Source organism: Oryctolagus cuniculus, chromosome X (genome assembly GCF_051225735.1).
Source record: "Oryctolagus cuniculus isolate XC-2025 breed Fujian yellow rabbit chromosome X, ASM5122573v1, whole genome shotgun sequence".
NCBI lineage: Eukaryota > Metazoa > Chordata > Mammalia > Lagomorpha > Leporidae > Oryctolagus > Oryctolagus cuniculus.
In genome coordinates, this window is record NC_142888.1 from 71871524 (window position 1) to 71895582 (window position 24059).

Genomic DNA, 24059 nt, shown 5'->3' on the forward strand with positions numbered 1-24059 from the left:
CCAAATGGCTGCAATGACTGGAGCTAGGCTGATCCAAAGCCAGGAGCCAGGAGGTTCTTCTGGGTCAGCCCCAGAAGGACTTGGGCCATCTTCCGCTGGTTTCCCAGGCCGTAGCAGAGAGCTGGATGGGAAGTGGAGCAACCGGTGCCAGTGTGGGTTGCCTGTACTGCAGGCAGTGGCTTTACCTGCTGTGCTACAGTGCCTGCCCCTTTTACTAGATCTTAAATGCTCCCCTTTCCAATGAGTTTCACAGATACTAATTGATTAAGGAGTATTTCGGCAGTCTGTGATAGGTACATTTTCCTGGAAATTTGAGTTTGGGAGTGACATGACCAAAAGCATGATCCTAAGAGATTTCAGTTTACTGCAAGGCACAGAGATATTTTGTATTACTTACTGAGATATTATGTGATTTACTTTTGTCTTTCTATATTTATATTTCTTTGTTGAGTCTATATTCTTTATATATTTTTTCTGTATTTCTCCTCAACATTTTATTATGAAAAAACTTTATACAGAAACATTTCTACCAATAACATTGTACTGTGTTTGCTTGATCACTTATCTTTTCCATGTCCTTCCTTTTGTCCAACCATGTATCTAATTTTTTTTTTTGCTTTTTAGCTTTTTATTTTGAAATAATTATAGATCCCCACAGGGAATTTGCAATAAATAAATAAATAAATACAGGGTGGTATGCTTCACTCAGTTTCCCCCAGTGGTAATGGTTTGTATAATTATGATTAATGTCAAAACTCGGAAACTGAAGATATTTTCATATTTCACCAGTTTTACACATATATTAATTTGTTTACATGTGTATAAATAAGTATAGTTCATTACAATCCTGTTACTTCTGTAATCTTTATATAACTGCCACCACCACAACTAAGATATTAAACTGTGTGTATCATTAACTTCCTTGTGCCACCTCTTTTTTAATTTAAAGATTGATTTATTTGAAAGTCAGAGTTATACAAAGGAGAGGCAGAGAGAGAGAGGTCTTCCATCCAATGGTTCACCAACCAATTGGCTGCAATGGCCAAAACTGCGCTGATCCTGAGCCAGGAGCCAGGAGCTTCTTCTGGGTCTCCCACGTGGGTGCAGGGGCCCAAGAGTTGGGCCATCCTCTGCTGCTTTCCCAAGCCACAGCAGAGAGCTGGATCAGAAGTGGAGCAGCTGGGTTTCGAACCAGCACCCATATGGGATGCTAGCGCTTCATGCCAGGGTGTTAACCCACTGAGCCACAACGCCGGCCTGCCACTTCTTTTTTTTTAAAAAAAGATTTATTTATTTAAAATGCAGTTACAGAGAGAGAAGGAGACGAGGAGGAGAGATCCTTCATCTGCTGGTTTACTTCCCAAGTGGCTGCAATTGCCAGTTCTGGGCCAGGTTGAAGCTATGAACCAGGAATTCCCTTCTGGGTTTCTCATTTGGGTGGTCATGCCTGCTGCTCTCTCAAGTGTGCCAGCAGGTCACTGGATTGAAAGTGAAGCAGCTGCAACTCAAAGTGGCACTCACATGGGATGCTGTGATGGTTTAACCTGATATACCACAGTGATGGCCCCAGTGCTACATCTTGATAGACACACCCTCCTTATCGCAACTCTTAATCCCTGTGAACTAGTGATCTGTTCTTCATGGTTATGATTTTATATTTTATTTTGAAATGGAGTTATAAAGTACATAACCTTTTGAAATTGGCTTTTTTGCACTCAGTGTAAACCCTTGAAATGTTTGCTGCATTTTGAAGTAATTGAGGAACTTTAACATACTACTCTGTAAATACTTCATGCATAGTGTTAATGGAGTTCAATATGTGTTTTTTTGACAGGTGAATTTTACATACAATGAAATGAACCCATATCATAAGTCTCTTTAGTATAGAAATATTGTTGCTCATAAGGAAATCTGTTTTACTGTATTTGAGTTTATCTCTGGGTAATTAATAGCAACTTTGCTTTTCTCTGTTGATACATGATAAACTAGACACTTCAAACTTAAAAATGGACCAGTATAAAGTATATGTAGGCAAGAAACTTATGCCGATGTGATGGGAATTGTTTATAGAGTTGTTACTGGGAAGAGTGGTCCTTAAACCCTTTTTCTGGGTTGGGAATTTGGCATAGTGGTTAAGCTGCCAGTGTGAATGCCTGTTTCTCATATCAGAGTGTCTAGATTTGATTACCAGTTCTGATTTCTTACTCCAGCTTCCTGCTAATGCATATACTGGGAGGCAGCAGTCAGTGATGTATTTGGGTTACTGAGACTTAGATCGATTTCTGGACTCCCAGCCGCAGCCTGGTCTAGCCCTGGCTGTTATATTTGGGAAAATGGATGCAAACTCTGTGTTTCAGCCAAATAAATAAATAAATTTTACTCTTTTTCAAAAATTAAAAAGATAAAACTCATTTTCTGTGAAGGAGCATTGAAATATGTAAGATTCAATTATTTGTCATTTTACTGCTGGTACTTCATGAATTCCCTGTTTTATATAAAAATTCTGTTTACTTGTGTTTCGGGTTTCAGAATAGTTTAGAATCCCCTGGTTTGCTTTAACATTTTTAGCTTTCAGTTTTATTTTAGATAGATTTATGCATAATGTAAAGCTAATTTTAAGTATATTTTTTCCCCTCTAAGGAGATGAAGCTCTATCTAAATCAGTGCCTGTCACAGTGGATGATGATGACGATGACAATGATCCTGAGAATAGGTATGATTCCATCTGTAAGGACTTTAAAAAGATTATAACACACCCTAGGCGTGGGCGCAAACAGCAGCAACGGAACAGCAAGCAGGTTGTAAAAACCAGGAGTGCCTGCCTTAGAAAGACTCGGTCACAGTCTTCCTGCAAGTTTGAAAGAAAGGCCAGAAAATGTGCCAAAACTCAGAAACCTTAAAGTAAATATCCGTATTAACACACCTAGCATAGGGTGTGTTATAAATACAGAACTGTCAATTTTGTATTTTTATATAAACTGTGATAATTTTCTGAGTCTTTTAATTTTGGCAGATAATCTTATTGGTGAAACTGAATCATATCTCAATAAATTGATAATGGACATCTCCTCTATACTTGATGATTGTTTTTAATTGCCATTCAGTATGGTTCTCCCATTTATTAAGACCCATTGAAAATGAAAAAAAAATTAGGTATTTAAGATTATGAAATCACTTTGAAAATAAGCATCAATTTATATGATGTCTAGATTGATTTACATTGTAATAATTTTTGAATAAAATAGAAGTAGATAGTATGATAGCATTAACTTTAATTAATGAAGACTCAAGCAGTAGATTTCAATGTAAACAGTATAGCTTATATATATTGACTTAAGAAATGGCAGGGAGAATGAAAAATAAACAGATACACCCCTGTCATAGCAATGAAGAAGACAAATGTGTTAAAAAATATAACCATGATTTTCATACGTATTTTTAAAGAATTCTTGTGCTGTGGTATACCCTGCACTTACAGGAATTGTGGAATAATGGGGATAAGAATATTTGACTTTTAGTGTTGCTAACAACTGTGTGACTTTTTGCTGAAGTTTTCTATCTCAAAAAGACTGAATGCATTTTTATGATTCTCATGAAAAATGTACAATAGGTTTGACATGATTTTATTAGAGCATTATATTCATTAAGAAAATATGCAAATATACATGTAACTTCTATATTATAATTTTGTGAGAAAATGAATAAATGGTGTGGGATCAGCTGTTACTCTAGCTGTTTTAAATCTTGCTCATGCTGATAGATTTCTGTTTCAAACATCAGCATTCTGCTAGTAAAGAGCATTTTTATTGAAGTCAATAAAGTGTTATTTAACACTTTCGAACAGAGCTTATTCATGGACATAAAGACTCAGATTCTACTTAAACTACTTGCTGTTTATTATTTAAAATTGGTTGTTGTTATTCTGTGAGATAGGGATGGAATCCAGAAAGGAATGTAAAGGCACACAATTTATTCATGAGGGATTTTATAGTGTATACTATCAAAGCCAGATTATAAAAGCATTAAAATTTAGTTTCTTTTAAGATGCTTTAATTTCTCTTTAATTATGATATTATTTGTTTTCCTATCAGTCATGAGGTCTCAAATGTTAGTGTCAGGTTAACAGTGTTTAAAATGCTTTCTTTCCTAATTTAACTGTAATGAATATTCATTTCACATTTAGCCACCAAGTAAAAGTGTTGTTAAGGTACAGTGAAATTTTGTGTTGGAGCTTAATTTAAATATAAATAACATTTTATCTTTTAAGTTAACTGATCATATATCTCTGTAAGTGGCAAGTATTTTATTGGAAAGTATCTTTAATTCGATCTTGTATTTGTGATTTAAAAATATAACCCTATTGAGTCCTTTAGATAAGAATTGAATTTTTTTTCTTGAGAATTTCTTTATATTCAGTTTATTGTGTTTTTATGAAATTTGCAATTATTAAGTTGTTTAATATCTACTGTGCCAAAGAGGTATAGTCTATGGTATAAAAATACCTTCTTGTAGTATTTTAGTATAGATGATGTATTTTGGGCATATTTGAATATATACCAAGAAACTTTAAAAATGCTTGTTTGCAGATCATGATTATACCTTGAGTTATATTTTTCCTAATTTCACATGTTTTTGAGTGGGATGTATTTTGGTAGACAGCATATTGTAATAGTGTGTGAATTTGTACACAATTGCATAATTGTGTATAAATTGTTTATAAATTTCATGTTTTGCCTTTTCGGCAGTATTGTAATACATTTATAGTGCTGGTGTTTATGGAGAGGTAAACAGTGTATTATTGCAAATGCTTATTCGGATGCAATAAATTTGTGTAAAACGTTTTTCTTGTTCAAGAATTTAATTTTAATCATAAGTGTTGAAAGAATTTGTTTGAATCAAGATATATAAACGTTAATTTTTTAGCCAAAGAAGTTTTGATACTTGAAATTGAGGAGGTATATATAGATACTTTTAATTCCCAACATACACACGTTTATGTGAAAATTTTACAACATCTTTCCCTATGGCTTTTTCTGTTTTAAAGTAATGATAGCTTTTTGAGGTAATTTTACATAGATTTATTCTGAATATTTTTGTATATAAAAAGTTAATGTATAGTAGTTGAAGATAGAGTGATCTGACCCATGAAGTTCTATTTAATTGCTTTTATTTAATGAACAGTGACATTGCAGGTTGTTTTCTCTTTTGTGAGTTTTTTGTTTGAGGTTTTTAGAAGAAAAATAGTAAGCTAACCATATATTTTCAGATTTATATAACTAATAATTTAAATTTTGTAGTGTAGGCTTACCATACTTTTGAAAGGCAGAATAATAACAACTTGTTAGGTTTTTAATTATTATATACTTTATTTTTGAAAAAGATTTATTTATTTGAAAGGCAGAGAAAGAGAGGGGTCTTTCTTCAGCTGGCTCACTCTCCAATTGGCCAGAACTAGAGCTGGGCCAGGCCAAAGCCAGGAGCCAGGAGCTTCTTCCAGGTCTCCCATGTGGGTACAGGGACCCAAGCACTTGGGCCATGCTCCACTGTTTTCCTAGGCCATTAGAGGGACCTGAATTGGAAGTAAAACAGCCAGGACTTGAACTGGCATCCCTGGTGCCCATATGGGATGCTGGTGGTACAGGTGGCAGCTTTACTCCCTATGTCTCACTGCCAGCTCCAGTATATACTTAATTGCTTAATTTTTAAGATCACATGAGATATGCTTAATTTTTTAAAAAGAATGTTAATTTATTTGAAAGACAGAGTCAGAGAGAGAGAGAGATATTTCCATCTGCTGGCCCACTCCCCAAATGACAGCAATGGCAAGGGCTGGGCCAGCTGAATCCAGGAGCCAGGAGCTTCATCCAGGTCTCTCACGTGGCTGCAGCAGCCCAAGCACTTGGGCCATCTACTGCGTTCACAGGCCATAGCAGAGAGCCGGGTTGGAAGTGGAACAGCCAGGACTCCAAACAGGCCACCATCACAGGCGGCGGCTTAACCCGCTTTGCCACAGCACCGGCCCCTATGTGCCTAACTTTAAAGTGAGTTATTTTAATGTGTCAATAGGGTAATGTTTTATTTGCCTTTAAAATGCCTATTAGTTGGGTTTTTAATTGGTTTGTTATTTGAGAAGTCCTCTATTCATATAATTTTTTGTTATAGTTACAATTCATTAATTAGGCTAGCATTGAAAAAATTATAGGATAAGTATCTGTTATCCAAAATGCTTGGGACCAAAAGTATTTCAGATTTTAGAATTTTTTCTGATTGTGAGATATTTGCATAGACCTTACTGATTGACCATCCTCAGTACAAAAATTGAAACCTGAAAAGTTGGACGTGCTCTGGAATCTCAAACTCTTTGATCATCAGTTTGATGCTTGAAAAGTTTGGGATTTTAAAAAAAAGTTTCTGATTTCAGATTTTCTTTTTTTTTTTTTAAGACATTTTCACTGAATATAGAATTAGAAGTTATTCATTTTTTTAACTTTTATTTAATGAATATAAATTTCCAAAGTACGGCTTATGGATTACAATGGCTTCCCCCCCATATCGTCTCTCCCACCCGCATCCCTCCCCTTTCCCACTCCCTCTCCCCTTCCATTCACATGAGGATTCATTTTCGATTCTCTTTATATACAGAAGATCAGTTTAGCATACATTAAGTAAAGATTTCAACAGTTTGCTCCCACACAAACATAAAGTGAAAAATAATAGATGATTTTTTAAATGATGATGACTGATTTCAGATTTTCACATTGGGACTACTCAACCTGTACACGATGATCCCTTTATATTTTCAGTATTACTGAGGATATTTTGACCAAATATTTACCTTAATACTTGTAATATAAATGAGCCTCAAGTGATAGTATAGTGGTGTATTCAAGTTTAAAAATATTAGTGTTGAGGATAATTAAACCTGGTTTGTCTTTAGAGGCTTGTATTGGAGGTTTCACTGGAGTGATGATTCCCTCCACAAAAATGGAATGCCTTTTGAAATTTTCTTTGTACCTATGTTTTACAATTTGGGGAAAATACTTTAAAATGAGCTTCTGAGAGTAGAACAGGCAAATTGCTAGATTTTTTCTGAATAAGCACCCCCAACCCCCAATATTGACTAAAAGCCGAAATTTTTACATGGACTTGCCACATACATGTATTTACTTCATTATTGAAGAATTCTTAATAAAATCTAGTAAATACTCTGCAGTTTATCTCATAATTACTCTCTAGGTGGGACATACTTTCTTTTTCATAAAAACAAAATTTGATGTGGAGAATTCTCAAAGGAATTGCCCATTTTAATAGAAGTTGTACATGACTATGGTTGGGACTAAATCTCCAATTATTATTGTGTCATTTTATAATACTTTTGCAATTTAAATCTCAAAAATATGCAGATGATTTTTTCTATTGGTTAGTTGTGGTATTCTGTTTACAAAGCTTTGTATTTTTTCATCCAGAGTATTTTCAGAAGAAACTAATGATTGCTAGATGTTGTTCATGCTAATGATAATATTTAATGTTTGTTCACATGATTTCAGCAAAATTAATGGCATATAACACAAGTTCTTTAACCATATGACTATCATTTGGCTTCAATTTTAAACACAATTTCCATCTCCATGTTTCTATCTTTTTTCCGTACAGGTTTGCTAAATTTGAAATAATTTTCTTTCTGTACTTTTTTTTAAATGGTCATCCTGTTTGTTTAGTGAAATAGGTTTGATTCTCATTTATTACACTTGAAAACCACAGATAGCATTTTAAATTATTTAGAGTTTTCTGTTAGAGTAAGTTTTTTTTTTTTGACAGGCAGAGTTAGAGAGAGAGAGACAGAGAGAAAGGTCTTCCTTTCCATTGGTTCACCCCCCTAATGGCCGCTGCGGCCGGCCTGCTGCGCCGATCTGAAGCCAGGAGCCAGGTGCTTCCTCCTGGTCTCCCGTGTGGGCGCAGGGCCCAAGCACTTGGGCCATCCTCCACTGCCTTCCCGGGCCACAGCAGAGAGCTGGACTGGAAGAGGAGCAACCGGGATAGAATCTGGCGCCGCAACCGGGACTAGAACCCGGAGTGCTGGCGCCGCAGGTGGAGGATTAGCCAAGTGAGCCGTGTCGTAGAGTAAGGTTTTAGCTAGCAATTTTAAGGTATTTTTAAGTATTTATTTTGTTTATATAGTGCAGGTAAGTATTGTAAGTCATTTAACTATAAGTGTCCAGCCAGTAGATAGGATCTATTTGTAGATATCTAAACTGTTTGCATTTGCCACTGGTTTACTTTTTTTGAGCTGGAATTCTTAGCAAGGAAAGAAACATGATCAATACTGGTGACTTTTTTCCTCTGTTCTTAAGACTTAAACATTTCCTGTTTTCTGTTCTTTGGAGATAATAGGACTTTCAGAAACGAGAACTAGATCTTCATAAAAAATGAGATTCTGGATTTCTAGTGTTAGCAAAAAGTGACTCTCTTTTTTTAACTTAGTGTGTTTTGGCTTTAACTCTGAAATTTCAAAATAAAATTGAGACTTGAGTAAATTATTTTTCCAATATAAAGTTATTTAATATCTTTTATTAATTCATTCCAATCTTTTTTCTTCTTTATATGTCTTTAAAACTTTGATTTTTTTTATAAAATCAGGGAATTACACATTTTGTAATTCATGCATGTTTAAACTGCGGAACCTATGTATAAATTATCACCTGTGAGTCTTTAATTTTATATAGGTTTTATTTTTCTATTTCCAAAATGTTTTTAAACAGCATTTAAATACTAATTTTCCTGCTAGCATCACTAGAAGGAAAACAGCTGCTTTTCACTAACTGTAGACATTGTGTGACACCTGACTAAACATCAAACTATTATCTAGCTTTTTGATTTATTATTTTATGAATTCCAACATTTTTCAGGATAGATTTTTGAATAGAAAGCTTCATATCAAGATACTCATTTGGACCTATGATTTTAAATATATACTAAAGAAAATTTTGAAGAGCTTCATCATTTTATAATTTTCTTATTCTTAATCCATAAGAATAAAACAAAGCCTCACACTCTACTAGAAGGATATGTATTCACCACTCTATTTTCATTTAAAATATTTAAAATTCCTTGGCTGTACTTTGAATTGTTTTACATATCAATCTTTGAAATATGGATGTGATGTTTTACTCCTGCATATGGTTGCTTTGTATCTCTAAATAGCATGTATTTAAACTTAAGATCTTATTCAGAATTTTGTTAACTTGAGTATTTTCTTGTGATATTATGTGTAAAATATATACAAGCAATTTTTAAATTTGTCACCTTTGTGTATGGATGTACAGTATTTTGTTCTAAAAATGTAATTTTTATTAACGGTTTTCTACATATCTGTTTTTAGAACTTCTTAAAAGATAAATTGTAGTTGTAGCATGTATCTTAAATCAGGTAGCCTGTCAGTGCATTTTTAGAGATGCAGCTTACTGAAAGATGTTTAGAATTTTTTTTAACTTTTAACAAGCTTGTAACTTTTTTCCTTTGTAAATATATAAATTTGAATTTAGTGAAATACATACATCTTTAAGAATGTGCCTATAATTTATTTGTTCAGATACTCGTTTTCACTGAGTAATAGTGAGTAGCGAGTATAACACTGGCATAGAAAAATTATTACCAGATTGGGATTTTGGATCTTAGATTCTACTTTGCCTTTGCCACTAACTAGCCTTATTTCTTTGGCTAAGTCATTTGCCCTCTCTAAGCCTGTTTCCTCATCTATATAATGCAATAGTTGGATTCCAAGGCTGTTTCTTCTAGCTCTAACATTTTGTCTTGCTTTTGTTATGACTGCTTCTCTAAATGCTCTGTGGTTTAAGAAATCCTTCTTTTGAACACTCCTTTTTAAGGAATGCAACATTTTTAATTACTTATTTACTTACTAGCAAAGCATGGTTTACTTTTCTTTCTTCTTTGAGCACTACACGTGAGATGTTACTCATTTCCTTTCTGGATAGAATCATAATTACTAAAGGCTGTCACTTTTTTTTTCTGATTGCTTGTTTGTTTTTATTACAGTATTGGGCTCATTTATTTTATTTTTGCTTTGATGTAGTAGATGAAGGTGAAATAAGGCATTATCTTGATGTTCATTATGTAATTTAGACAACTTACTTTGTGTGGATTTGGGAGTCCAATTATTTCTTCATGCGCCAGTTCCAATCATTGTTTGTTTGTAGGTTTTTACTCTCCCTCCCATATTGTTTTGCTTTCTCCCCCTCTCCCTTCCCTCCCTTTCAGGAAAATGGAGAAATGACTCCATTACTTCCAGCTCTGCCCAGGTTTTCTGCCACAAGGGTGGCACAGCCTGTGTCTCTTACGCTTCTGATAGAGTCGTGACTGCTTTGGATTCTACACCTGTCCCAGGATGTAATATTGAGCATTGAGATCCAGGGGCAGTACCTTGTTACCTGAATGATTTTCCCAGAAACGTCTTGGAAAGCCTCAAGAAAGGAAACATCAGAGCAAACAATCAACTAGGGATCATGACTATACATCCATCACATGCATACCAGCATGGGTCCAGCCAAGGCCTCCAAAATGATCCTTTGCCAGCCTCAGCTGGTTCTCAAGTGATGATGTCCTTGAAGTCTCTGTGGCCCGTGACTCCAGAGTTAAGGTAGTGGAGTTTCCCTTTAAAGCATCTCCCAGCAGGCTTTGTAGATGGGACACATCTCACTTCAACATGCTTGCTGACTACTGAGGTTGAAGTTCTGCCTCAGCCGTAGATCCTTAAAATTAAGTTCTAATTTTGAGATGTAGGTTATATTAGAGGCTAAGTTTATGGTATGGTGTGTCTTTGGCATATTGGACTTGAGCTATATTAGACATACTTCATGCAAAATTATTCAACTTTTATTTACGTACTCTTTTTAGTACTTAGTTTACATGGCTATTTTCTTTTGGTCTAAAGTTTTTAGGATTTTTTAAGAGGGCAAATATAAAGAAGCTACGTAAAACTTAGGGAGGGTCTCCATTACTGTGTATCTAACTTGTGACATGGCAGAAAATGACCATCCATCCTTTGAAGTTTGTAAGTTTCTTCCAAAATGACTATAATTATTCTATGTATTATCATACTGAAGGTTCTTGATAAATTGCAGTTCTTCAGTATTTAGATCTGATTTAATTTTCCATGATTCATTATCTCATTTATTAGTTGATGTACAATCATGTTATGGTGTCATGTGCGTATTTTGTAGTTTCTTGATAATCCAGAATTGGAGAATGTAGATTTACATATTTTTACCTTTCATAAAGTAGGCACATTATTAGAAGTTTAGAGCTTAAAAGGAGAGGAAATATCTGGTTTCTTAAAATTAGCAATGAATTCTTTAGAGCTATTATTGAATTTTATGACTTTTTTGACCTTATAAGCCCAAACTAAAATCAGGGTCTTGAACTAACCTTTAGAATAACTTGATTAGGAATTGTATTTTTAAAAAAATATTTGCTTTTGAAAGATAGAGTTATATAGAGGGTTTTATATATATGTGTGGCAGGGGCCCAAGCACTTGGGAAATCTTTCATGCTTTCCCAGGCACATTAGCAGGGAACTGGATTGGAAGTGGAGCAGCCTGGAATTTGAGTGGTGCCCACATGGGATACCTGTGTGGCAGGCAGTGGCTTAACCCACTGTGCCAGAACGCTGGTGCCAGATAGTATATTTGTTATTAACTCTTATCCCATGCAAATGTTGATATAAGATTGTAACTTTGTGTGAATTATTTTTTCATTACTAATCTAGTATCCAGTGTTTCATGTATTTTACATATTCTGAAACTGTTTCCTAGTTTGGGGAGAGTATGTTGGAAATTTTTTTTTTTTTTGACAAGTAGAGTTATAGAGAGAGGGAGGGAGGAAGGGAGGGAGGGAGGGAAGAAGGGAGAAAGGTCTTCCTTCCGTTGGTTCACTCTCCAAATGGCTGCTACGGCCGGCACTTCGTCGTTCTGAAGCCAGGAGCCAGGTGCTTCTTCCTGGTCTCCCATGCAGGTGCAGGGGCCCAAGCACTTGGGCCATCCTGCACTGCCCTTCTGGGCCACAGCAGAGAGCTGGACTGGAAGAGGAGCAACCGGGAATAGAACCCGGTGTCCATATGTGATGCCGGTGCCGCAGGCGGAGGATTAACCAAGTGAGCCACAGTGCCGGCCCGGAAATGTATGTTCTAAGTTGATGAAAGCAGATCACATTTGGATTTAATTTTTTTCTTGACAAAATGGAATAGTTGAATCACTGTGTTAGTGCCCATTTTTAAAGACATTTGCTATGTGCATTATAAATGAGCAGACCACTGATTTAGAAGTCTTAAGAGCAAAGCTTTGTAGGTCATTTCCAGTAAGATTTCATTGGGGTGATCTTATCTCTGCTTTATTGAAATGTAAACTTGGGCAGGAGACTGTTAGAAAAGCAAACTCATCTGTACTTCTTTGCCAATTGATGTTTCTCTTTGTTAGGTCAGAGCAAACTGTCAGATTCAGATCACTTTCTTTTTGAACCTTTCTATAGGTGTTTCTTTGTTACTGTGACTTAATCCTAACACCTTGTCTTGCACAAAGTGCTTCTCGATTGCTTTTATCTTAAATTTTCAGGTACCTTTCTGTTGTGTAAACATTGACATTTTCTAGGAATATTTTTTTTTTCCATTAAAATTTTATTTGAGTGGCAAGGCAGGGAGACAGATAAACAGAGGGAAAGGGAGTCCTCATCCACTGGCTAATTCCACAGATGCCTGCAGTGGCTGGAGTTGGGACCCCTGGCTGAAGCAGAAAGTCGAGAACCCAATTCAGGTCTCCCACATGAGAGTCGGGGACCAACTACTTGAGCCATGACTTGCTGCCTCCCAGGGTACAAATTAACAGGATACTGATATTGGGAACACAGCCTAGACTCAATCCCAGGCACTCTAGTGTGGTATGTGGGTATTCTAACCAGACATCTTAACTACTAGGCCAAATGCCTGCCCTCAGCTATTTATTTTGTTTTAATGTATGGTGGTATTAATAAAACAAGTATTTTCTTGTGCTTTTAGCAATTAATTCCATTAGCAAATTGGTCTTTGAGAAGCATCTTGAGAAATTTTACTGTGAGTGATGTTATTGCACTATTTTTTTCTGAAAGTGGAAAGTCACTTATGCTAATTTGTGTTCTTTTACCATATATGTGATTAATGGCACCATATTTCCTATTTTCTCTGCCCTTACTTGAGTATCATCAGAAATTTTGATTGCTTCAAAACTTTATATTTGGCGTGTACTTTCATCTGGCTAGCAGAATTTATGAAGTAAATTAAAATTAGGGTTCAAAAATGATATCTTGCAATTGGAAGCAGTGTTTATAATATAGTGGTTTATTACACCCTTGTTTTCTAAGAATAGGTTTTGCTCTTGAATTGAAACTGCTCATGTTGAGTTTTGCCTTGAAATGCCATTTGTCTGAATAAGTTGATTCATTGTTGGCCTGACGTTTTAGTTGTTGGGTGATGGCAGCAGAACAAATATAGGCTTGGAAGATATCCAGAATCAGATTGCATTTGGTCTAAATGGACAATAAAGTATGGCCCTGAGACTTTTTAATATATGACAGAATTGTATAGAACTCAGAAATAATCAGTGCTAAGAACATTTTTAAAATTTTTATTGGTTGCATAGGTTTTGCTAGTTTTTTTTTATAATATACAATGTGTTGGCACATGTATTTATATTTTAAAACAAATTTTTATGTTTTTAATTTCATATACTTTACCCTCATATATAGTGTTTTTTAAATTGTTTTTACTCTAAAGAATTGCCAAGAAGATGCTTTTAGAAGAAATTAAAGCCAATCTTTCTTCTGATGAGGAGGGATCTTCAGATGATGAACCACAAGAAGGGAAAAAGAGAACTGGAAAACAAAATGAAGAAAATCCAGGAGATGAGGAGGGTGAGCTTCTCAATCAGAAGTATTTTTTTTTTGACAGGCAGAGCGGACAGTGAGAGAGAGAGACAGAGAGAAAGGTCTTCCTTTGCCGTTGGTTCACCCTCCAATGGCCGCCGCGGCCGGTGTGCTGCAGCCGGCCGGTGTGCTGCAGCCGGCGCATCGTGCTGATCTGATGGCAGGAGCCAGGTACTTACCCTGGTCTCCCATGGGGTGCAGAGCCCAAGTACTTGAGCCATCCTCCACTGCACTCCCTGGCCACAGCAGAGAGCTGGCCTGGAAGAGGGGCAACCGGGACAGAATCCGGCGCCCCGACCGGGACTAGAACCCGGTGTGCTGGCGCCGCAAGGCGGAGGATTAGCCTAGTGAGCTGCGGCGCCGGCAGAAGTATTTTTAATTCCTTGACCAGTTCCATCTTTGAAGGCTCTCTGATCAAGAAATCTCTTAATATATGCATTTAAAGTTTATTAAAATATTTAGAACATCACTATCACTACTCCTTTTGAGTATCTTGTAATAATTGTGGAAGTTAGTTTTGTCAGTTACTGATAAAATTTTTAAAAATTTTTAATCAATATTTTATGCAGCCTATTTTATACCTTTACAAATTCTATCAGTACATATAAGTGAATGTTTGCTTATTATTTAATAATAATATATCAGATCTTACAGGTGAGATTACCAGTTCTGGCTAGTGGTACCAAGTCACATGTACATCTCCATAAATTATAATAATTGTCAACAGAGTCGTTATATAGAACATTTTAAAGGGAAAGTGGTTGAATGTTTTATTGATTTCCTTCTTTCTTTGGTAGCAAAAAATCAAGTCAATTATGAATCAGATTCAGATTCTGAAGAATCTAAGAAGCCAAGGTACAGACATAGACTTTTGAGGCATAAACTGTCTGTGAGTGATGGTGAATCTGGAGAAGAAAAAAAGACAAAGCCTAAAGAACATAAAGAAGCCAAAAGCAGAAATAGAAGGAAAGGTAAGATATTTTAACTCAGATTGTAAAGAAAATCTTAGTTTTATAAGCTAATTATAGTAAAGAAATTTTTAAGTTTATCTTCACAAATCATTGGCCACATAAATTCAGTGTATAACTGTACGCTGGCAACAACTGTTCTCAGAAGAGTGGGAAGATAACCCAGAAATGTCAAATGACTCCAAGAATATTTTAAACCTATTGTAATTATGTTCATTTAGGTTATAAATAGAAGTAAGGGGTCAGTGCTGTGGCAAAATTGGTTTTGCCACCACCTGCAGTGCCAGCATCCCGTATGTGTGCTGGTTTGAGACCCGGCTGCTCCACTTCCGATGCAGCTCTCTGCAGTGGCCTGGGAAAGTAGTAGAAGATGGTCCAAGTCCTTGGGTCCCTGCACCCACCTGGGAGAACCAGAGGAAGCTCCTGGCTTCTGATTGGTGCAGCTCCAGCTTTTATGGCCAATTGGGGAGTGAACCAGCAGATTGAGGGCTCTCCCTCCCTCCCTCCCTCTGTCTCTCTCTCTCTCTGCCTCTGCTTCTCTCTCTTTGTATCTCTGACTTTGAAATATATAAATAAATCTTTAAAAAAAGAGAAGTAAATATGATTTAATAAATAAATACACTTAAGTATTTTTCCTTATTGATCTGTTTTACTCAAATACATTACATTACATGGTCAGATTAGTTGATTGTTTCTCAGTAAGACTGAAGAAGTTGAATCTATGTCTAGGATATTAGTATAATCAGGTATAGGGAACCTTTTGTTTTCTTCCAAAGGCTAATCTTTCGTGGGCCATAAAAACCATCAACTTAAAAACTAGTATGCTGTAGATAAATTGAAGTTTGAATCCTGCCTGCAATCGCCTTGGCAGAGCCAGACAAAATGATTTTACGGGCTTATATGGCTCATGGGCCAGATGTTCCCCACCTCTGTTAATATGATGCCAAGTGGGATTGTTGAAGAGCAAGGTTCACTTGAGTCATTTAGGAGATTGAACACAAGAAAGGGGAAAGTAGGATGATGTCAGATTCCTTGAGTTTTCATGGTACAGTGTAATACCACGTGGGTACAGGGGCCCAAGCACTTGGGCCATCCTCCACTGCTTTCTCAGGCCAAAATGATATGTTGGATGAAAAAGGTAATGCTAGGCTTAGAATTATACTTAACCACAAGCTTTGTTAGTATGTCCATATCGGCATACATATCAACATGTGTTGTTGGTGTTTTCCTGATTTCTCAGCTATTTAATAATTCTTTTTTTGCTTTCCATTTTGATAAAATATATATAACATAAAATTGGCCATTTTAAACATTTTTAATTGTACAATTAATTCATTGACGTTAAGTATATTCACATTGTTCTACAACCATCACCATTGTTCTTTTTTAGAACTTTTTTAGAATCACAAATATATGCTCTGTATGCTTTAAACAATATCCTTGTCCCCTTTCCATTCTTACCAGTTCTTTTTAATGTTTATATTCTCCCATGGTTTATAGCTAGACTAAAACTTGGGTTTTGACCTCAAGCCATGATAGATCTTTCTAAATTTATTTTTCAGTAATTTTAGATTTATTGAAATGTTGGAAAAATAGCATGCCATTCCTATATACCTTTCACCTTGCATATGTCTTCGTATAGTTATCAAAACCATAAAATTAACATGGATACAATACTGTTGACTTAAGTTAGGGGTTGACAAAATATATTTGTAGTCCAAATATCACCCTTGGCTTGTTTTTATTGTAAATAAAATTTTATTAGGACATAGCTACACACATTTGCTTTCTGTTTTTACATATTTATAGTGACGAAGTTGAGTAGAGATGAGTAGTTCAAACAGAGACTATATGATTCATAAGTCAAAAATGACCCCTGAAAGTCAACTATATGTCTTATTCAAAAATCAATATTTTCTCACTAATGTCCTTTTTTCTGTTTTAATATTCAATTCAAGATCCCACATTGCATTAAGTTTTGATAACTCCTTAATTAACACTAGTCTGTGATAATTTGTCAGTCTTTTTATTTCTGACCTTGAAACATTTGAAAAATATTGATCCAGTGATTTTCAACTATTCCTTCATACTTATGAGGTAACTTGGAAAGATTCATGGGAAATGAAATCAAAAGATACCAATTTTTCATACACTTTTGAAGCCCCTTGTATGTGTCTTATGTATTCTCATTATTGAAGTTCTTATCCATTTTGATATGTCTTTGTCAGTACACAAGGGTTTATATTGTTAGTATGTTTATTACTTGGTTAATTGGTAATGTTGGTATCTGCAGGTACTTTCCAATATAAAGAAAAATATTTTTCTAATCATATTTAATGAATATTTTGTTAAAGATTCTTTTAAACTAAGAAAATATTCTGTTTCTTATCTTACGCAGGCACACCAATTTTAGTAACCGTTTTGCCTAATGTAGTTATTACTGTGGTATTTGCCTAATTATGATTTTCTGTTAATTACTTTCACATTTAGTAATATAAGGAAGAATAATTTTTTCCTCATTTACTTGCTGAATTATTAATATCAAAGTGCGCTTATAGGTATTTATTTTATTTATTTATTTTTATTTATTTTATTGACATATAGTTGTACATATGTGGGTTACTATGTGATGTTTTGATGTACGCTTATTTTGTGTGATGATCAAATCAGGATATTTAGCTTATCTATCATCTCAAACATCTATCATTTGTGGTAAAGGCATCCAAAATCCTGTCATCTAACTAAATTGAAATATATGACAAAATAGTTTCAACTACAGTCACCCCTCTCTGTGATATTTTATCAGAACATATTTCTCCTATCTATTTATGTGTTAACCAACCTTTCCCACTCCTTCCCCACAACTCTCTCTAGCCTCTGGTAGCCAGTATTCTACTCTCTCCTTCCATGAGGTCAGCTTTTTAAGAGATCCAATATTGTATTTAGTTTTTTGCTCAGATTCTTCTGGAGTAGGCTATTGGGAGCACCTTGAAGTTGGATACCATGTTTGTTCAACATGTGCCTATCCCTGTTGGAGCACTGCTTTGCTTTTTGGCACTATAAGCTGAGGTTCATCTTAATGCTGTTTTCTTTTACCAGAATTATGGTCTTCACAAATTTTATGTTTTATGTTTCTGTCATTGTGGCAATTATGATACAGAAATGACAATAAAACAAAATTGAGGATTCCTCTCTTACTCTTGAGACATGCAGAGTCTCCTTTTCCTGTTGCTGTGTCTGGAAATAAGGGATTCTTCTAAAGATTTGTTAATCAGTATACTCTGCATAGTTTTTTAATTTAGCAGGCTTTCTGGCCAAAACCATGAAACAGGAAGAAAATAAGTTGTGCCACTCACAGTTGTGTACTTCCCCCCTTCCTCACAGACCCAAACTTGTATACTAATTATAGAAGGGTCATCATTGAAATTTTTTTAAAAAACATTTATTTGAAAGGCAGACAGACACACAGATACACACACATGCACACGGGAAGGGAGGGAGGGCAGGAAGGAGAGAGAGAGAGAGAATGAATGAATGAATGAATGAGAATGAACACCATATTCCATTTGTTGGTTCATTCCCCAAATGGCTTCAACAGCCAATTCTAGGCCAGGCTGAAGCCAGGATACAGGATCCACCTCAATCTCCATATGGGTGACAGGGGCCCAAGCACTCGGGCCATCTTTAGCTGCCATCCCAGGCACATTATCAGGAAGCTGGATTGGAAAAGAGCAGCCAGGACTTAAGCTAGTACTCCAGCATAGGTGGTGAATTTATCCACTGTGCCACAACACTGGCACTATTATTGAAGTTTAGACTTCAGCCCCAAATGTGGTTGATAGTGTTTCCTTTTCATATGGTTTCCAGGAACCCAAGTACTTGAGTCATCACTTGTTGCCTCCCAGGTGCACATTAGCAGGCAGTTGGAATTGGAAGTGGAGCTGGGACATAAATACTCTAATATGGAATGCCAGCATCCCAAGGGTATTTGTTTCATATTTTTTAAAGATTTATTTATTTGAAAGGCAGAGTTACAGAGAGGCAGAGGCAGAGAGAGAGAGGTCTTCCATCTGCTAGTTTGCTCTCCAAATGGCCACAATAGCTGGAGCTGGGCCACTACAAAGACAGGAGCTAGGAGCTTCTTTTGGGTCTCCCTTGTGTGTATAGGGGCCCGAGGAATTGGTCCATCTTGTACTGCTTTCCCAGACCATAGCAAAGAACTGTATTGGAAGTGGAGCAGCTGGGACTTAAACCCGGTTCCCATATGAAATGCTAGCACTGCAGGCAGTGGCTTTACCTGCTAAGCCACAGGGCTGCTCCCCCAAGTGGCATTTTTTTTATAAATATTTTTATTAATTTGAGAGGCAGAGTTACAGACAGTGAGAGTGTGATGCAGAGAGGTCTTCCATCTGCTGGTTCACTCCCCAAATGGCTGCAAAGGATGGAGCTGAGCCTATCTGAAGCCAGGAGCCAGGAGCTGCTTCTGGATCTCCCATCTGGGTGCAGGGACCAAAGCAGTTGGGCCATCTTCCACTGCTTACCTAGGCCATAGCAGAGAACTAGATTGGAAGAGTTGCATTTGGGACTGGAACCAGCACCCATATGGGATGCTAGTGTTGCAGGCAGAGGACTAACCTGTGCTACATGCCGGCCCCCCAAGAGGCATTTTAAACACTACACCAAACATGTATCCATATGGTTATAATTGGGATATTTTTGAATCTTATTTATAGATACATGCTCAGTTTGAGGTCAGAAGTGTTTCAGATTTCATATTTTTTTTAAAAAAGATGTATTTAATTATTTGAAAGTCAGAGTTAATGCAGAGAGGGAGAGAGCGCGCCATCTACTGTTTCACTTCCCATTGGCTGCCATGGCCGGAGCTGCATGGATCCGAAGCCAGGAGCCAGGAGCTTCTTCCAGGTCTACCACACGGTCAGGCTCCCAAGGACTTGGGCCATCTTCTACTGCTTTCCCAGGTCATAGCAGAAAACTGGATCATAAGTAGAGCAGCCAGGGCTCGAACTAGCATCCATATGGGATACTGGCACTGCAGCTGGTGGCTTAACACGGTACGCCACAGCGCCAGCCCCTTTATATTTTTTTGTATTGTGGAATATCTCCATATACATAAAGAGATATCTTTGGCGTGGGACCCAAGTCTCAGCACAGAATTCATTTGTGTTTCATATATATCTTTTATCTATAGCCTGAAAGTAATTTTATGCAATATTTTTAGCATGTCTGTGTTTTTACTGTGACCCATCTTATGAGGTCAAGAATGGAATTTTGCATTTGTCACACCATGTTGGCACTGAAAAATTTTTGGAGTTTGGAGTGCTTTGGTTTTAGATACTCAGCCTCTAACATTTAATTGTTGGGAAAATTGATTTAAAAGATAAATGTATTTTTGCGGAAAAAACTGACAAAATTCACTAACATTTAATTCATGAACTGGTGTATTCTTCATGATATAATCTGATTTTCTTACAATGCTCTAAGTTTTAATGTGATGTTATTGGCAAATTTAGTGAATTGTTGGAAAATCCTTAATAATTTAATATGTTTTGTTTAAGTGAGCAGTGAAGATTCAGAAGATTCTGATTTTCAGGAGTCAGGAGTTAGTGAAGAAGTTTCTGAATCTGAAGATGATCAACGGCCCAGAACAAGGTAAGTATTGTGGTTTTTTTTTTTTTTTTTTTCAAACAGTTTAGGGATTAATGTCAATGATTTTATCATTGAATTATTTGTAGAATGGCTACTGCTACCAATAAAGTTAAGTATGAGAATCAGATCACAGGAAATTTGAATTAAAATTTAAGTATTTTGGTGCAAAAATAATTGGAATGCATGCAATAGGCCTTCAAAAATTCATGGGTTGGAGTTGGCCTGCTCATCTGCCTTGAAAGGCAGCTGAAGATGGCCCAAGTACTTGGGTCCCTGCCACTCATATTTGAGACCTGGATGTAATTTCACACTCCTGGTTTTGACTTAGATTAAGCCACATTGTAGTCATTTGGAGAGTGAACCAGCAGATGGAAGATTGCTCGCTCGCTCGCTCTCTCTCTCTTACTCTCACTCTCACTTTGCCTTTCAGGTCAAGAAACCTTCAAAAAAAAATCATTTCAACTATACCTGGATTTCAGTTTTTTTTTTCCACCAAAATACATTTATCTTTTAATTCCATTTTCCCAACAACTTTCTGAAGTACCCTTGTACAGTATGTCATATTTTGATTTTAGGCTGTTAAAAAGGGTATAAACATATTTTAGGTATAGTTGACTTTTTGTATTCTAACTGGGTATATTTTCCATGTGTTAAAACACTATTGACTTCTGTGGGCCGGCGCCGTGGCTCACTTGGTTAATCCTCCACCTGCTGCTCCGACATCCCATAAGGGCACTGGGTTCTAGTTCTGGTTGCTCCTCTTCCAGTTCAGCTCTCTGCTGTGGCCCTGGAAGGCAGTGCGGGATGGTGCCATGAACTTTATGAATTGCCCTTGTATGAAATAATGAGATACAATGAAAAGTGGTTTTAGCCAAGATATAATTCACAGAACATGATATTTCGTATTTTCAAGTCTAGGATAATGTGCTTTTTAGAGTATTTGCAGAGTTATATAACTGTTTCCACTGTCTAATTTCAGAACCCCACAAAGAAGCCCTGTGTTTATTAGCAGTCATTTCCTGTTCCCTTGTTCTCATTCCATGATAAACATTATGTGCTTTTTTTCTCTATGGATTTGTCTGTTCTGGACATGGACCTTTCATATGAGTGAATTCATATAATATGTGTCATTTTATTAATGAATTATTTTATGTAACAGTGTTTTTAAGGTTCATCCATTTTTGTGGCCTATATCAGTACTTCATTCCTTTTTTAATGATTAATTTTAATAGTAGCAAATGATACATAAACCAAGATTTACCATCTTATCTGTATTTTTGAATAATGTTAAGTACATTCACATCTTTTGCAGCCTGTCTCCAGTATAGAATGGTTTTCATTTTGTGAAACTGAGACTCTGTATTTATTAAAAATACTACTCTTCTTTATCCCCTCATCTAAGCCCCTGGCATCTACCATTCTACTTTCTATCTCTATGAATTTTATGAATCAATATACTTCATAGAAGTGGAGTTATGCAAGTGTGGTATTTGTCATGTGTGACCACCTTATTTCACTCATTGGTGTGTCCTAAGGATTCATCCATGTCAGAATTTTCCTCCTTTTTAAGACTGAATAGTATTCCATTGTATGCATATGCCACATTTTGTTTATCCATTCTTTGATAGATGGATTCTTCGTTGCTTCTTTGGGCTATTGTGAATAATGCTAATGGGAACATGAGTGTACCATTAATCTTTTCAAGTCTCTGCTTTCAATTCTTTGGATATATATATATAACAGTGACAGTGGATCATGTTGTACTTCTATTTTGTTTCTGAGAAACTATCTCACTGTTTCCCAAAGTGGGTACTATACTATTTTTATCAAATAGTGCACAGAAGTTCTGCTTTGTCCATATTTTGATGAACACATTAATTTTTGAGCTCTGTGTGTGTTTGTATAGCATTTTCTAATCTCAGGTATACTTTTCTCACAAAATGTTTTTATTTTTGTTTTAATTCACTGTCAACCTTCTTTGAAGAAATGTATTTAACTTTTATAATCTGCTTCTTTTAGTGATGGTGAATATTTTTTATGTTGCCCATTTTTATTTCTCCTTAACCGAATACTCCTGATGTCCCATCATCTATTTTCTTTCTTTCTTTTTTTTTTTAAGATTAGTTTCTTTATTTGGAAGGAAGGGAGGGAGGGAGGGAGGGAGAGAGGGAGGGAAGTCTTCTATTCGCTGGTTTATTTACTTGAAAGTGTTACACAGAAAGAAGGAGAGGCAGAGAGGGAGAGGGAGAGGGAGGGGGGAGAGAGAGAGAGAGAGAGAGAGAGAGAGAGAGAAAGAAAGAGAGAGGTCTTCCATTTGCTGGTTCACTCCTTAGTTGGCCATGACAGCTGGAGCTGTGCCTATCCAAAGTCAGGAGCCAGGAGCTTCTTCAGGGTCTTCCACATGGGTGCAGGGGCCCAAGCACTTGGGCCATCTTCTACTGCATTCCCAGGCCATAGCAGAGAGCTGCATGGAAAGCAAGGACTTGAACTGTTGTCTATATGGGATGCTGCCACTGCACGCAGTGGCTTTACTCATTACACTATAATACTGGTTCCTATCTTCTTACTCATATACCATATACATATGTAGAAGTATTACTTTGACATATACTCATATAGCAAACCTCCCCTCTGAATAACTTAAAATATTGAGACTTGGATTAAAATTATAAGGCCAATGCTGGAGTGTCCGTTTTGAACCTAGTGATTTTTTTTCTCCTTTTTTGCTTTTTGTTTTTAAGAACATGCACAAAAGTAGAGCATTTCCAAAATAGTACATAATTCATTGAAGGAATCTTATCATGAAGTGTTTTTTTTTTTTTTTTTTTGCATTTTCAATTTACTTCAGGTCTGCAAAGAAAGCAGAATTGGAAGAAAATCAGCGGAGTTATAAACAGAAAAAGAAAAGGCGACGCATTAAGGTTCAAGAGGATTCATCTTCTGAAAACAAGGTAATAATGACATTCACTGTACGCTTGAGTTAGGACTGGTACAGTAGATTAGTAAATATGCTGTTATCTCTCTGTTTTATTCACTTTACTCTGATTTATTTACATTTTAAACTTCTGGGTGGATTGGATTTATTGACTATAAATATATAGAAGTATTACTTTGACATTATCAAAACTTTTCTGTACCTTAATTTCTGATTGACTTTTTAAGCCATTTGATTTCATTTTACATTTGAAGGGCTACAGAAGTGAATTGAAGTATTCCAAACAAAACACTGACATGGAAGAATTTATCCTGAATGATAATTTACATGTGAATAATTTTCTTCTCCTAGTGAAAAGAGCCTATTTGAGTTTCTTGTATGTAGGCAGGTTTACATAAAGTTAGTGTTGTCTGTAATGTATTTGATTCTATTCTGTTTTAGTGTAAGGGTTCATTTTGTTAAAAACTTGACTTTTAAATTTTTTAAAGTACATGATTCAATGGCCTTATTTACATTTACAAGCA

General features: G+C 36.0%; 1 protein-coding gene across 39 annotated transcripts in view; it reads left to right on the plus strand.

The window, feature by feature from the left end:
- ATRX (ATRX chromatin remodeler) overlaps window positions 1-24059 on the plus strand; it is a 201839-nt gene that overhangs the window by 60674 nt on the left and 117106 nt on the right. For all 39 annotated transcript variants that reach the window (XR_011385580.2, XR_011385579.2, XR_016228266.1 and 36 more), the window contains 5 exons: window positions 2641-2713; window positions 13817-13953; window positions 14763-14936; window positions 20510-20603; window positions 23449-23551. Coding sequence is in view for 36 of the 39 variants with exons in the window: in XM_089324715.1 (XP_089180841.1) it covers window positions 2641-2713; window positions 13817-13953; window positions 14763-14936; window positions 20510-20603; window positions 23449-23551 (581 nt within the window). In the remaining 3 variants the exon portion in view is untranslated. The remainder of the gene's footprint in view (window positions 1-2640; window positions 2714-13816; window positions 13954-14762; window positions 14937-20509; window positions 20604-23448; window positions 23552-24059) is intronic.